General features: G+C 34.0%; 2 protein-coding genes across 2 annotated transcripts in view; one reads left to right on the forward strand and one right to left on the reverse strand.

Annotated features, from left to right (window-relative positions):
* The window catches only part of LOC135835547 (uncharacterized), a 42,656-nt gene extending 27,712 nt beyond the window's left edge, over positions 1 to 14,944 (reverse strand). The window contains exon 1 of the mRNA XM_065349867.1: positions 14,806 to 14,944. The gene's annotated coding sequence lies outside the window, so the exon portion shown is untranslated. The remainder of the gene's footprint in view (positions 1 to 14,805) is intronic.
* On the forward strand, positions 467 to 6,208 carry LOC135835550 (facilitated trehalose transporter Tret1-like). The gene is made up of 2 exons (XM_065349871.1): positions 467 to 874; positions 4,304 to 6,208. The coding sequence occupies exons 1-2, from the start codon at positions 799 to 801 to the stop codon at positions 5,578 to 5,580; spliced, it is 1,353 nt and encodes a 450-aa protein (XP_065205943.1). The 5' UTR covers positions 467 to 798; the 3' UTR covers positions 5,581 to 6,208.
* Positions 14,945 to 16,109: the final 1,165 nt, after the last annotated feature.

Consider the following 16,109-nt stretch of genomic DNA (forward strand, 5'->3'; position numbering starts at 1 on the left):
GCTTTTGAATTTTTTCGTAAATTATTATTAGGTAGGTATGATACGTTGTTCTTATTCAGTCTATTCTTGATTCCAATGGCGTAAAGTTCAGATATGATCATGTGTGGTTCTAGTGAATTTTGTACGTATTTAAAATTTGATAAAATGCAATCCAAAAATTATTCATTTTTAATTACTCGTGACTTTCCCAAGTAATGTTATCACTTATCATAAATGTTTTCATTTAGTCAAAAGAATCATTTCCGCAAAAAAAAAACTCGATAAGCTATTCCGTAAATAGTTGTTACGTACTTTGAAATGTTTTAAGCCTAAATTAGAATGAATTATGGTAGACTAACTATACTTCTATTATTAATTCCATTATTAACTTGGAAAAAAATAGTTATTTTTTTGAATTTGACGTAATTGAGTAAATACTGTATGTAAGTAGGTATGGTTTTCTAATTTACATATTTAATTATACGGACCATTTACTGTATGTTAGGGGGAAAACAGTGATAAAGTACCGAATTGATACGAAAATTTAATGAAGACTGGGAAAGCTGTCAGTATACCAAATATTCGGTGGTGATGCTCGACTCGTATCTACAAATCATTGATAAAATCAGCCTGTTGGTAATATGACTTATGAACACATGTTTTAGAAATTAATTTGTTTTTATAATGTGATAATTTTTAACACGCGGTGATTAGTGGTCCGTGTTGAGTTCTTCATTACACGAAACGTATTTGTCTAGATAGGTATGAATTAATGTAATCCATATTATGTATTTTTTCTCTATAAACTAAATTTTTTCGATGGAAAATTTCATTAAAAATGATATCCCCAGTGTGAAAAGTTTAAAATATAGACAATATTTGGCAGCATTTATCGGTAAGTTTATTCCTCGGTTAATTTTAAAAGTTAATTTCGCTATGACTGTTTTTTACTACGTCGATTTACCAATTAGTTTGTCAACATAAATTACCACTTTGCAATAACTTCTACTCGAAATTTATTTGCTTAAGCTCGAGTAAAGAAAACATTTTGAGATTTGATCGTTTCACCAACGGAAACCTTTCACTTTTTTTTTCATTCCGTGTCAAAAAAAATGGTAATTAATTAAGCAAAACACTCTTTTTAAATTGATAATAAATTATTCAAGAGCAATAAGAACAACGCCCTGAAAGTTTTCTTTTTTACTCATCGTCGGCAATATTTCCTCGTTAAAAAAAATCTAAAAGCCAATAGGCTGTACGCGAGTGAAATCTTTAAATTTGGTGTTTTGACTTTTTAATGCGGGATTTAATTAATTATTCGTCTTATTCTTTTATCTCATTTTACGTTTCGATGAATTAGTTCAATAATTAGAGCGAAAAATGGCGCCATTCGCAAATTGCTTCCGAGTTATAAAGTTTTTTTTCTTTCAATCAAAACATGAAAATCATTTTACTTTCGGTTTTACTTTCCCTTTTTTTTCTCACAATACGGAAAAAACGAGTATGAAAAAAGGAAGCTAAGACGAATATTAAATTAGTAAGGAAAATTTTCGTGAAAAAAAAATAGCGCAAATATTTACTTTACTGAAAAACTTGAAAAGTAGCATGTGCCATGTACCTAAGATTTAAAGACAGATGGTGTGACGCGGAAGATGCGAAGTTTTTTCGCCGACAAAAAAATAATGCTCCTTGGGGAAAAAATTATACGAATTTTTAAATTGAAATTTGTCCCGGAAAGATTTTCTTGGAAATTTTTAATGTGGTTTTTCTTTTGCTGCTCGCAAAAGGTACGTTATTTTAATGCGAAAATGTCTGGTTTATGTAATTTTTTGATGAAAATTATTCTAAAAAGTGAAAGGTAGGTAACCTATAAGAAATTCTGCGGTTAGTACGTGGGTAGGGTGAAAGTTGATTGGGAAAAAAACAAATGAAATAGCATTAAAACAAACCTGAAGAAAGTGAAAAGGAAAGCCAACGTCCGAGTGTAGGCGAGGGAATTACATCCCGGTTAAAAGTTCATAAAGTTACTAAAAATGTAAAATGTGATTGTGTACTTTCAATAGATCTAATGAAAAAATACTTTTTGTATTTACCTAAAATTATTTATTCAATTGGAAGATATTTTGAAAAATATGTAAACCAAGTCTTCAGGATTTTTTTGACTGAACATCGATGGAAAATTTTGAATTAAAAACTGATGTAGGTAAAGGTATCTAATGTAGGTACATGTTGTTTACCTTTCAAGAAAATATTTTTTGGTACTTATGAGGATATTGAGGAATTGTTGAGAAAAAACTTGGAGCTTTTTCATTTCTTTCCAAAAAATTTAAGAAATTGTTTCATTTTTTTTCTGCAGTAAAATGTTTCCAATCTCATTTTAAAAATCAATTATGTTTCTTGATAGAGCTCGCAGAAAAATTTATCAAATTTCATTTTCCAAAAGAAAAAAATTGAATACTGGGTCATTCCACGTCAATTCGACCAAGAAGTGGAAAGGGGGAAGGATCGGCGATTTTTTTGAAATTTTTCTTGTGGAAAGACCTTCCGAAGGTATGACCAATGGAGCAAATCCCAGCCCTCTAGCACAGCGATACCTACCAAAATTGAATTTTTTCCAATAGTTAGGGGTTTTGAAAGGCTCTTTGGTGATATCATGAAAATCAGTGTTGTCATTTTTTTTCGTACAAAAAATTGGCTCAAAAAGTTTCAAAACGTAGTTTTTATATCGTTCCGACTCTCAAAAATTGTGAAAAAAAATAAATTATGGACAACATTTCGTGCTGAACAACATTATTAAAAAAATTGGGATGGCATCATTTCGTAAAGTCGATTTTAAAAAATTGAAAGTTTGCGAAAAAAATGCGATTTTTTGATTTACAACATGAAAAAAAGTTTTGATTGGTGAAGTCGACTCATTTGACCCCTATTTTTACGTATCCGTTGAAAAAGTTGAAAACCCCCTTTCAAATAAACTCATCACAAAATTCGAAAAAAATCAAAAAATAAACGAATATTTTTTGCTATGAGTGTAATTTTCATAAACTTTTTCATGAAATACGCCAAAGAGGTCAAAATAAGACAACTGAATAAAAAACTTTTTTGAATTTTGATTTTTTTGTGATGTGTTCATTTCATCGAGTGAAAGGGTTTTTGGATTTTCTCCTGCAACGGTTTTTTTCTTCTCGAAAAAACTGCTTTAATCTGCTTCAGCAGCTGCAAAGTTAAGGCTCTCGAACTGAAAATTTGCAATTCCAATATCTCAAACTTATACTTTCGTCTTCTGTGAGCTACAGATTGACTTGAAATTGAGTTCAGTCGATTCAGAAAATCGAATTTTTCCTCTTGATTTGATTTTTTTAAAGTGAAATTGGCACTAATTATTAATGAACTAACTATTTGATTATTTTGAAACACTGAAAAATAAACTTTGGCGTTTCAAAATTTCTTCATAAGCACTCAACATCTAAATTTCGAAGATCAGAGAATGTTGAGGTCAGATTGTTGGTACAAGGGTAATAAATCATAATGAATGATCGAAAAAATTACTCATAGAAGACACTTTGCAACCTTTCTACTGCGACTGAGCTAAAATTTGGGCCACTGAAAGAGCTTGGCACTGACGTCTCAAAGCCAAATTTTGAGATTCATTTGTGCAAGTTTTTGAAAATGGTGGAAGTGGTCAGTGGTCCTTTTTAGTTAATTGATTTTTTTTTTCTATGAAAGCAAAAGCTGTCTTGAGATGAAAATTTGAAAATTGTTTTGTGTACTAAAATCACTCTCTTTCCCCTATCGATGGCATGGCAATATCTTCTGACCCAATTTGAAGATTTGAAGGCTACCAAAGACTTCAGGTTTTCTTCAGCAGCTTGGAATGACTTTAGTAGATGCTGTAATCGACTTTAGTTGCTGAAAAATCGAATCCTATCGTAAGAGTTGATTAGTGAAACTAATTGTTAATATTCGGTGACATTTTTTGCAAGTTGGAAATTTCAAATTTGAAAAAAAAATCTGAATTCCAGAATCGCCTATATTGCTATTAATCACTCAAATCCTCCTCTACTCCAAAAAGCCGACCCCCAAAATCAATTGCAATCATTTCCAAGTCAATATTTGGAAGCATCAGAAAAAGTTGACTTTCAAAAAGATTTGATTTTCAGCAATTTCAAATCGCTGCAGGAAGTTCACATAGAACTATGTATGTGGAGTAAAAATCGTTCTCATCTTTTTTTCCAATTCTTCACTTATCAAAAAGATTTATTTTATCAGCATCGCACAAGGCATAAGTATCCTCCTGCGTATTTATAATCATGGTGATTTATTTCAGTGGCAATCCTTTCAATATCAAATGGATTCTCAGCAGCTTGGACTAGTCCAGTACAGAAACTTTTACAATCAGAAAACAGTCCCGTTGGTGTTAAGGTATCGTACGAAGAATTCTCATGGATCAGTTCGGTGCTCTACATCGGAGCACTGCTCGGTATATTTATATGGAGCAAATGTGCCGATAAATTCGGTCGAAAAGTGAACGGTTATTTGATCAGCTCTACTCAAATAATCGGATGGATCGGTATCATCTTTGCCACTAGTCCTAATCATTTGATCATCTCTAGATTCATTATGGGTCTCGGAGGTTGCGGTATAATTTCCAATAGCCAATTGTACATTAATGAAACCGCCGATAAAGATATCAAAGGCCCTTTATGCGCTCTAATTCTCGTCTTCACCAATGTTGGAATCGTACTAGTCAATGTATTGGGATGCTTTCTTTCATACGTCAGTTTGAACATCTGTTGCTTATGTTTTCCAGTACTATTTGTCGTGATGTATTTCTGGTTACCGGAGACTCCGCTCTATTTGTCTATGAGAAATCGTCCAACTAAGGCTAAAAAATCAATGAACTGGTTCGGACTGGAAGAAGTAAATGGTCGTTACGAAGAATCGACCGAAGAATCGTACAAAGATTTATTTTCTTCGAGTCAAATGCGACGAATAACCTTTGTAGGGATGGGTATAATGATTTGTCAGCAGCTTTCCGGTTATGGAGCTATAATAGCGTATTCGCAGAAGATATTCGAATCGACCAAATCTGATATTTCTAATGAAGTATTGTCCATTATTTTATCCATTTTTCAGCTCGTCGTATCGTCCATTTCTGGTTTCGTGATCAAATCTAGTCGTCGAAAACCTATGATGATATTCTGCTTCGTATCGGCATCTTTATCTTATTTATTGATTTATTCGAAATCTCATTTGCCAGTTGGCTCGTTCTTTTCGAGCTACGTGCCTGTTTTCGGCATATTGTGTTTTATTATCGTGTATAATTTAGGTATAGGTCCTCTGCCTCTCGTCGTGATTCCTGAAATATTCCCTCCTCGTGTTTTAAACCGTGGTACGAGTTTGGCTCTAGTGATGCTAGTTTTTGGAGCTTTCGTTGTCTTAAAGGCTTTCCCTATTATTCAGTATGTATTCGGAGAATCTGAATCGTTCTTCATACTATCGTGTTTGAACTTATCGTTCGCCGCATTTATTTGGCAGTTTCTTTGGGAGACGAAACCCAGCGATAAGAAAGTCGAAGTCGAAGATACCGCCTCCGTTAATTAGGGTAGTGCAAGGTGTAGATAGGTACCCTCAGGCGACAAAACCTATTTTACATATAGGTATGGCAATATCATTCTGTCAGCAATCAACTACTACGAGTAAATTACGAATCATCAAAGCGTAAACATGCATAGTAATCATCGAAACCGCCGTATAAATGAGAAACCTTTGAAAATTTTGAATTGGAAATCAACCGGAGCGTTGCTTTTGAAAATATCCACATGGAAAAATCCAATAGTCAATTTAATTAACGGCGTATTGTTTTGGTCTTTTTATTACACGACGACGTCGTCTGGCGTATTCAACAAAAACAAAACGATGTATAATATGTTCGAAGGCCGAAAACACGACGATTATATTTTCATTCGAAAGTATATTTTATAAATGGAATTTTCAACTATGAGGCGAACATAGAATTTCCTGTAGTTTTTTTTCTACTTTATTATAGTCATTTTTTTTTATGGATTACCTACCTATTATTTTATACTTGTATTTTTTTCTTTTTGTTATCTTGGTATTCGCGAACAATTAATTCGTAAATTTTTAATTAATGAGCGGTTTTTATGCAAAAATAATAATCGCGAATAGAAAAGTTTTGTTATTTTTTTTAATAAAGTTATTTTTCACCCTTTTGGCTATTTTTAACGGAAGGATTACTTACATGGTAATCGTCAATGGTTGCGTGAAATGTCTAATACTGCAGTGAAAAACCTTCGTGGCGAACCCTTCATATTTCATTAAATATTCACCACACACTTGGTTAGAACTTGGCAGGTTAATAAACGGTTGGTTGAAAAATAATTGTATAACGTTGTACGAGTATTTTAGGTGAAATTTTTCATTAACTGGGAGGTTTCTGTTTCTTTCTTTTTTTTTCATCAGCGATTCACGAATAATTTAGTTTTATAGATTTTTCTCTTTCCGTTGTGCTACGTAGGTATTTTATTCTTATAGGTACGGTTGAAATTGTCAGCACAATTTTCTGTGAAGAATCACAGACTGGCGAAAGTTGAAGGATTTCGCTGAGGTTTTTTTTCGTAAAATTTTTATTGATTTTGCAAGTGTTACTAAACGTATTAACTTTTCGTACATGGTATAACGATTGTTAACGTGTTTCATTGTACATTTATGCTTTTATTTATAAATGAAAGGTGTTGCTGCGAAGATTTTGCCTGTTGTTTAATGTTGAAGGAGCCGAGGTATTTGAAATTTGTCAACTCGAGCGAAACTATTCCACCAAGTGTTTAAATCATGTGCAAATTCTTTGATACGTGTCTAACAAATATTCTCACATTTGTCAACCATTTACTACGCCGGAAATGAAACATGTGAGTTGATCTGCTGTCGGAGCATAGGGTATAGTAAGATTCGAGTTTTTAACAATTTCTCAAAAAAAAAAAATGTTTAATTAGGTAGGTAGTTAGGTATACCTACTTGAAGAATTATTTGGAATATTGAAATTCCGTGTCATAAATGTAGGTAACTATTCGAAACAACCCTTTTGAAGTATACAGCCTGATTTTAAATAAACCTGGAGCTTAATAAAACGTCAAAATGCCACTACCCTGCTCATGAGCAGGCTGTTATTTAAAATGTGTATTTGTTGGCAGCCATTTTTCAAAATGAACGCTTTACTGTGTATTATTATGAGAAATTGCTGTGTTTCGAACCAGTAACTATGCAAGGGTATTTCTGGAAGTAACATTTGAATCGGGAGAAAGAAAATTGGTAATTACCTTAAGGATTTTCTCTCAGATCAAATTTTGCCATTTATGAAATAATGAAGTGATGGTTGAAATCCAAAAATGTAGAACGGTATATTACATTTGACTGAGAAAAAATTCACCCCATCAGTTTATTGTTCGAAAACAAAAATCAGTTCTGATATCCTCGACAGCTAATCAGGGTTTCCCTGTAAAAATCTTGAGCCATTTTTGAATTTTAAATTTTGGTACATTTTTCATAAGAAAAAAATATCAGAATCTAATGGAATTGAGATAGAAAACTGTAAATTGATCCACACTCTTTGTATAACCTCCTAAATAAATTGATGGTTGGCGATTGGAAAATCATGGGGTAATGACTAAAATTTTTCAACAATAACTTGAAAATGACTGGTAATGGAGATGATCCTGCTAAATAAATGTATCTAGCCTAGGTATAAACTCATGGCAAAGGTGAAAGCAAGTAATTTGAAGATCTCAGAGAGCCAATCATATTACACAGTGTCAAAATGAGTTTACAAAAGAGGCGGATGTACTCAACACTGCTGCTCATGTGTAGAGAACTTGTAAAAGGCATGTGATAGAAAACAATATTCCGAGTTCTGAGGAAGATCAAAGTAAACTACTAATAGCTGTAAAGTCTTGCAATTCGGTCAAATACTTGATCATGCATTTGTTAAAAAATTTCAAAAAAAAATCTGAAAAAATTATGAAAATATAATCTGTTTAAATTAGTTTTTCATTTTTGTTATTCAAATGTAAATATTGAATTATGATAATAGTGAAGTAAATTCCCCCGTGTAGGGACGGGTCTAGAATATCCTTATGGTACCCTCTGCCTGTCATAAAAGGCGACTAAAAGAGGACCAGGCAAGCGCGGAGGCCTAGATAGCAGCCCTATCACCGTGATATATCTGGCATGGCTGGTAACCAAGTCAGACGAAAATCAACCTTACTCAAAACTCACAAACAACAGGAAACGGATGGAACTATGGGATCCCAGGCGGAGGTGAACCCCTGGTTAAAATAAAAACGCACGCTAACGAAAGGAAATACAAATTCGGAAACTGGAATGTAAGAGGATATGCAGCCAAGGAAGCAGAAATAAACGGAATTCTAAGCAGCAGAAATATAGACTTTGCCGTGATGTCTGAAACAAAGAAGAAAGGAAGTGGAACAATCGAATCTGGAAATTACATCGTTATCTACAGTGGAGTCGACAAGAAAACCAGAGCTGCAGGCGGAGTGATGTTACACATACATAATAAACACCTCGAAAACATCGACTCATACAACATATGGCATGAAAGAATTGTATCAGCAAGGATAAGATTGAAAAAAGACTTTCTTACAATAATCGGAGTATATGCACCAGAAGAGGGAAGAGAGGAACAAAGCGAAGAGTTCTACGAGCAACTACAGAGGGCAGTACAAGCAGTAAATCCAGAAGATAAATTGGTAATAGCAGGAGACTTGAATGCTCAGGTAGGAGATACGCGTGTAAAGACAGTAACTGGTATGTATGGAACAGAAGGAATGAATACAAATGGGAAAAGACTGATAGATTTTTGCACTTTTAACGGATTAAGAATCATGAACACATTCTACCAACACAAGAAAGATCACAAGATGACATGGAGCAATACAAGAGGACAAAGCTCAATGATCGACCATTTCATAGCCAATGAAAATGCCGCAAAGAAATTCTTGGATGTAAGAACATACAGAGGCCTAGAAATAGGCACTGACCATCATTTTGTTCAAGGAGTAATGAGAATGGAAACAACAAGAATACCAGCAAGGAAAAATGAAAAGAAGATCAACACAAGAGCCCTAGATGACCCAACCAACCAATGGCTGTACCAAAGACTGATGAACATCATTAGTCAAGAGATACCAGCAAGCCAGGACATAGAAGAAGAATGGAAAAATATCAAATCCATTGTGACAAAAGCGGCAAAAGAAAGCTTAGGAATGGTTCCTTGCAGAATTGGGGCAAAGCGATTAAAGAATTGGGACAACGAAATCCAAGAACTCATACAAAAGAAAAGACAGGCATTCAGAAAATTCATGAGCACAAAAAGCGAGGTTGATGGTGAAGAATATCGAAAACAGTCGGCAAAAGTCAAGAGAAAGTCCAGGAAATTACAGAGAGAGAGCTGGGAAAATTTCATCACATTCCTGGAGCATGACACATACAAGTTACGGCCAAAGGTGTACAAGATCATAAGAAGAATTGACACAAATTTTAACGAAAGAGTGGGTTTGCCAAAGATTAAAATCAATGATGCAAAGGAATATTTTGAAGAACTCTGGAGTGATGAAAATGCACAAGATACAAAGATAGAAGATGAAATTGGAGAAACAGAAGACAGAATTTCAATTAAAGAGCTTCAAGAAGCTTTGAGAACAGCAAAAAATGCAAAAGCTCCAGGAGAAGATGGCATACCAACAGAATTGTACAAATATGCAAGTGGTGAATTTAAAAGAAGACTTCTGGAATTCCTAAATAGGATGTACCAAGAAGAAAGGGTACCTGAAGATTTCAAAACAGCAATTGTAATACCACTGTTCAAGAAAGGCGATATGTCAAACCTGAAAAACTACCGAGGAATAAGTCTACTCAACACCTGCTACAAGATATATGCGAAAATACTGGCAAAACGACTGGCAGAGCATGCAGAAGAAAAGCTGTCAGAAAGTCAAAATGGATTTAGAAAAGGAAGATCATGCACTGATGCAAGTTATACAGTAAAACTACTGATGGAAAAACGGATTGAATACAACCTAGAAACACACATGTGCTTTATAGACCTGGAAAAAGCATATGATAGGGTTAATAGAAAAAAACTGTTTGAAGTCCTAAAAGATGAAGAGATAACATATAAAATGCGAAAGGTGATAAACAGCATATATAAGAACACTAGAATAAGAGTACGAATTGGAAATAAACTCTCAGAACAAGCAAAAATAAACAGAGGAGTTCGCCAGGGATGCCCACTGTCTTGTGTTTTATTCAACATGTACATGGATCACATGGTAAAAGAATGGCAGAAAATGAAGCCAAAAGGAATCAAGACAGACAGAAGGCAAGAAATATCAACAGTATTATTCGCAGATGATCAAGCAGTACTAGCCGAAACAGAAGATGACCTACAGAGATCAATGTATAATTTAACAAAGACATCAGAAAAGTATGATATGAGAATATCTTCAGAGAAAACAAAAACAATGGCCTTCAAAGGAAAGGAGCCAGTAAGAAGCAAGATTGTAATAAATGGAAAAATCATTGAACAGGTCAACAATTTCAAATACCTGGGAAATACGATATCATACCAGGGAGAAGTAGATGTTGGTGGAAAGATTGCAAAGTTCCTGAGAGTCACAGGGCTGATAAATAGGACCCTGAGAAGCAGTAAGGTGCGAAAAGAAACAAGATTGAAGGTGTACAATACCCTAGCAATACCAATGATGACGTATGGAAGCGAGGTATGGGCACTGAAGAAATCTGATAAAAGAAGAATAACGGCAGCAGAGATGAAGTTCATGAGGAGAACGGCAGGGGTGACTCTCAGAGACAGAGTCCCATCCGAGAAAATAACAGCAGATCTCGGAGTGAAGCCCGTCATGAAGAAGATAAAACAGTATAGGAAAGATTGGAGAAATCATGTCAAAAGGATGGAGGAAACAAGATCACCAAAACAGGTCCTCCAATATACACCAACGGGGAAGAGAAGCAGAGGGAGACCAAGGAAGAAACTCACGGATACCTCAGGCTCATCCTCAACAGGTTCCACACCGCAGCAGACAGGCCAATAGGCCTACCGCTTATAAGGAAACGACGACGACGACGTGAAGTAAATTATAAAATTACAAAAGCTTTCGTCCTCACTTCGGTCGGGCTAGATCATTAATTCCTTTCTCTGACTAATTTGACCAAAGTACCTACTGTACTTGGGAAATATATACTCAAGCTTTTAAAAATGTTGTGCATGGGTAAAAAAATGATTTCTCACACTAAAATTAATGATGTTTTTACTTCTGGAGAATGGTGAATTTTCAGGAGTATTTGTCCTCACTTTACTTGGGTTGAATTTACTTTTACTTATATTTTCAAAAATATTGCAAATTTCCTGAAAACTAAGCCATGAAAATCAACTTCTTGCATCAAGTATGATGTTTATTTATGTATTACATTTCAAAATGTCAATTTTTCACGGACGTATTTTGCCCTCGCTTCGCTCAGGCTGATTCCAATTGCATTACACAACTTTTCAGGAATTTCTGACGAGAAAATAGCTTGAAAAATTATAGAAACATGGCCAAATCATTGGAAAAATTCAAACCTTTTGTATAAAACCATCGTTCTTGGAAATTTAAAATTATTCCACATTTCTTGTACCTATTTAAATATTCGACATTTTTGTTTCCAATTGCCCCCTCCTCCCCTCCCAAAAATCCTTGGAGCGCGATTGTCAATTAGTTGGGAAAAAATGGTGCAAGAAGTTGAGAAAATTTCAAATCATTTTGTCATCGCCTCTGGATATACGAGTACATATTTTTCAATTCTTTTTCTACGTCCTAGGAACGTGAAGATATAGCTAGATACAAAAAATTGGCTGAACATTCAGATCAGTCAAATTTTAATTTGAAATTTCCTTTCACCTTATTTTGAGAATTTAATGGTATAGTTTTGTTTAAAATCCCTACACAATTTTTTTTGAATTCAAAAAACAAAACATTACCATTTTAATTTTTTATGGGGGGGCGGAATGAGGAGAGCGGTTCAAAAACGTTTTATCTTGGTGATTTCTCAGGAGAATAGGTCAGGCAGAGTCATACAAAAGTCATGTATTTGGATTTTTTAGGAATAGATTCAGGTGGTATCAAATGGGCTATGTAATCCCCTTTCAGCTTCCTGCCCCAATTTCGTCAGATTTTGATTTTTTTCTTCGAAAATGAGATTTTTAAAATTCATGAATTCCCTAATGATTACAAAACAAAATTTGGTCCTTGAAATTTGGTTTGGTATTTATTTTTATTGTTTTTTTTTGTCAGATTCGGAAAAAATTGCGTATATTGGAATACCTCCCTTGCTGGGATAAACATAACACTGAAATGTTTTGAAACAAATGAACGTAGTCTCAAGATTACAGATGAAATTTTTTATTGGGGGGGGGGGGGGTTGAAAAAAATTGAGAAAAATTTCACGGATCTGTCTATGCTTTTTCATCTGACCACGAGGATGAGGTTGAAGATGAAGGAACTTTGGGTCACTCTTTTTTAGCCATCTGAAATTATAGTCATTATATGAAATAGTCACTTGAACGTTGCTGAAATGCTTAAAAATATTTCATCACATCATCAGTTTTGGCTTTTAGTGTGCATGAAGAAAGAACGCTGCTTTTTAAATAGAATTTACCTAAGTAATCTTTTTTCTTCTTCTTCTTTAGTATTTGGCTGGATCAAGTGCATCGAGCGTGAATCAGAAGAATAAAAATGTTGAGACCAAAATCAGCTCGAGAATCACTTAAATTCATAAAAATTGCATTAGAATAGGTACCTACGTTAGTTCAAACAAAAAAGCTAGATTTTAAGTTTCAACTTCTTGATTCCTATTTGTGTACATTTTAACAAAATATTTACTAAATATGTTTATGTACGTACGATATACCTACCTACTTCTACATACTTTATTAAAGAAGTCAGAAATTATGTACAAATTTTTTTTATTTTGCATCGCAGGTTGTGCCATAAGCTGAGAACACGTGTTCCTAAAACGGTTCATTTACTTAATTCCTCGAAGCAATTTAAAATTTTTCTATGAGAATGATTAGATATTGGCGTTAGACGATTGAACGAACGAGAAAAGAAAGAAATGTTCCGTAGTTATACGTCGTACCTATAACTAAATATACGTACGTACCGTTAATTTCAATTCTGTTGAAGCCTTTTCATCAGGCGAATAAAAATATCTACGTATCGATAATAGAAAAAAAAATTCACATGTTTCGAAATCAAATTGCATAACATATTCAATCAGGTAATGTATACTATCGTCTATCGATATCAAGTTCAAGGTCGATAGAATTTTGAATTCAGTTCTAAAATCAAACACTAAATACACGTGATAAATTTTGAATAAAATAATACCCACGTTTCTGCCCACACCATCATCATCTTATCACAGGTACCTACACTAACACCAACACCATACGGAATTACAAAATTAAACGGACCTTTTTTATAGTTTTCACTTTTCACACATACTCCTTAATCTTTATTCGATAAAACAGCAGTCTCATCGTGAATCCAGATCTCTTCACGAGCTTCCTGCTCTTCGTACATGGCTTTCTTTTCATGTACAGTGCTGTTGAAAACCACTCGAGATAATTGCCGAAAATTCATCGTCTGCCAACAATTGTCTATATAAAATTCTAAAGAGTGAAAGGATCCTTTCAAGGGTATATACAGCTCGAAGCTCGGTAATATGTGCATTTCTAATCAACTATTACATCAGAAAGGGAGAAAAATACCCAGAATGGAGTTTTTTTTTTCGTCGCTCGTTTGAAGAGGGAAAAAAATAGTAGGCTTTCACGCGATAAAAGTTGTAGTATATTTTTCTTATTTGATTGAAGCATATTCCCACGTATAGTACTCTGTATATACAGAGTAAGTATACACGTATATCCTTGCACTTATGCTTAATGAAAATGTATTACATCTTACATTTACATAAGCTGCTTTCATTCTTCCATTTTAAACATATTTCAGTTTTATGTCATCGTGTTTCGTTAAAAAATAGAGCTTATTTGCATGTCCGCGTATGAGATTACTCAGAAATGTAAACTACAGCGAATAGGTAGAAAAAATGCTCGAGATTTACTACTCGTGATACATGGTAGATGCTGGATGGTGGATGGTGAAATTTCCATGATAAATGAGTTATTTTCAAGAATACCTTTTTAGTTAATAACGTCTTTGAAAAACCGTGTTTTCGTAAAAGCTGAAAAATGACTAAGTAATTGAGATTTTTAAAGGAATCGGATTCGTGGTAAAAAATAAATATCAATGTCCGTCTGAATTCTATTCTATTTGGTTAAAAATGTAATTTATTTCAAAGAAAAAAAAATCTGTGCTTATCGATTGGAAAACAATGACCGATTTATAATGTACCGTTGATAAGATTACTACACGGTTTGTTTCAAGATAAAAAGTATAGGCACCGGTCGACGAATCGAACTGAATAATGCACTTTTATCAGCTACCTACCAATTAACAGCATACCATACGCAGATAACTCGTCGTAAGTTGCTCAGAATGAAATCTTATCAAAGATTCTATAACGTAAACATCCATTTTAAGAATGAAAACATCATCGCACGTACTCGAGTCAGAGTACTCGATGAAAACAAAGATCAAATAGATGGGATGAAAAAGCTCAGCTCACGAGTCATCTGCGTATAGAACATGAAAGCAAATTTTATAAATTACAAGTACTTACTTTTCGAATATTATGCAATGTCGACTTGAAAATAATAAAATATTATAATATGTTCAATCACTACAACGAGTAAGTGATACGAGTATAACGCAGAATTTTCCTCGAAATACGTTGCAAAGGCTTTTACCACGCTAAAAGATGGGTGGAGTCGCGTTTGCGCAATTTGGCGAACCCTAGAAAAGGTATTTAACATTTCACTCAGTGAAAATATAAAGTGTAGTTTGCTCTTGATATCGATTAATGGCAATGGGTCGTAAAAACTTCACTAATTTTCGAAAATACGACAATGCAAACCGTGCAAACTTTAACTAAAGTCAATAAACTATTTTCTAATAAGACTGTAAATTCTGCTGACAATTCGATAGGTATTTTTTTTCCTTTTGTTTGTCTGTGTTTTTCCCTATCCTTTTTTTTTTATTTCGGAAACTAATAAGTCATCTGTGGATTTAATAAACCGAGATATTTTCCATATATTAAGAGAGTTTATTCGCAATGCTATATGAGTTTTTCTTTATTACGTGTAGGTATACGTACGAAATGTGCTGTGCAATTGCATAGTGTACCTATAATGCAATTGTTTCAAACTCGATCTGCAAAAGATATCTATCTACGTACGAGAATAAGGCGATCGAAATTTTACGCCATGATTCGGCAAACTTCTCGTGTAATCCGATTAGCTTTTTCTCGTTGTCTGGTAATTCTTACAATAGGAGATCGCGACCTATACGTACAAATAGGTATACAGAATACGAGTACAATCGTCAAGACACCTTGTTAGAGGGAGTTTGTATAGCATACCATGAGCATTACGTCAATTACATTGACATTTGTTTCGTACACTGGCACACACGGGAGTCTACCAGACTGAAATCCTCAGGGATTTGGATGAAATTTCTAAAAACTTACGAGTGTGTACAAAAGTTTGTAAATTATTGCACGAGTCAGTTTATCGACTGTTTGGATTTTCGGCGAAATTTTTATACAGTACGATGGAATTTTTCATTTATCAAATGTTCGGTTATATTATTAATAGTACGATTAATTTCCCCATCATCGTCGATGTACCTGTATAAGAAGATATACCCTACTTTAGAAGTATTATAGGAAACGATTAACACGTACCATTTTCTAAAAACCAATACCGTGAAATTTGGTGTTATCGACCGCATATATTTATCGAGAATTCTATACCGCCGTATGTATTACCAGATAATTAGTTTATTTGATGGTTGGTGAGAAGATAAATTACACGCGAAAGTACCGAATAGAAAACTTTTCAAGCCCCAATTACGTGACATAATAAA

The sequence above is a fragment of the Planococcus citri genome, chromosome 2 (assembly GCF_950023065.1).
Source record: "Planococcus citri chromosome 2, ihPlaCitr1.1, whole genome shotgun sequence".
Lineage (NCBI taxonomy): Eukaryota > Metazoa > Arthropoda > Insecta > Hemiptera > Pseudococcidae > Planococcus > Planococcus citri.

Excerpts from the sequence above, each read along its gene's own strand:
- LOC135835550 (XM_065349871.1), top strand. The coding sequence starts at position 799 with ATGGAAAATTTCATTAAAAATGATATCCCCAGTGTGAAAAGTTTAAAA. Across the intron at positions 875-4,303 it reads ATATTTGGCAGCATTTATCG|TGGCAATCCTTTCAATATCA; the intron begins GTAAGTTTATTC and ends GATTTATTTCAG.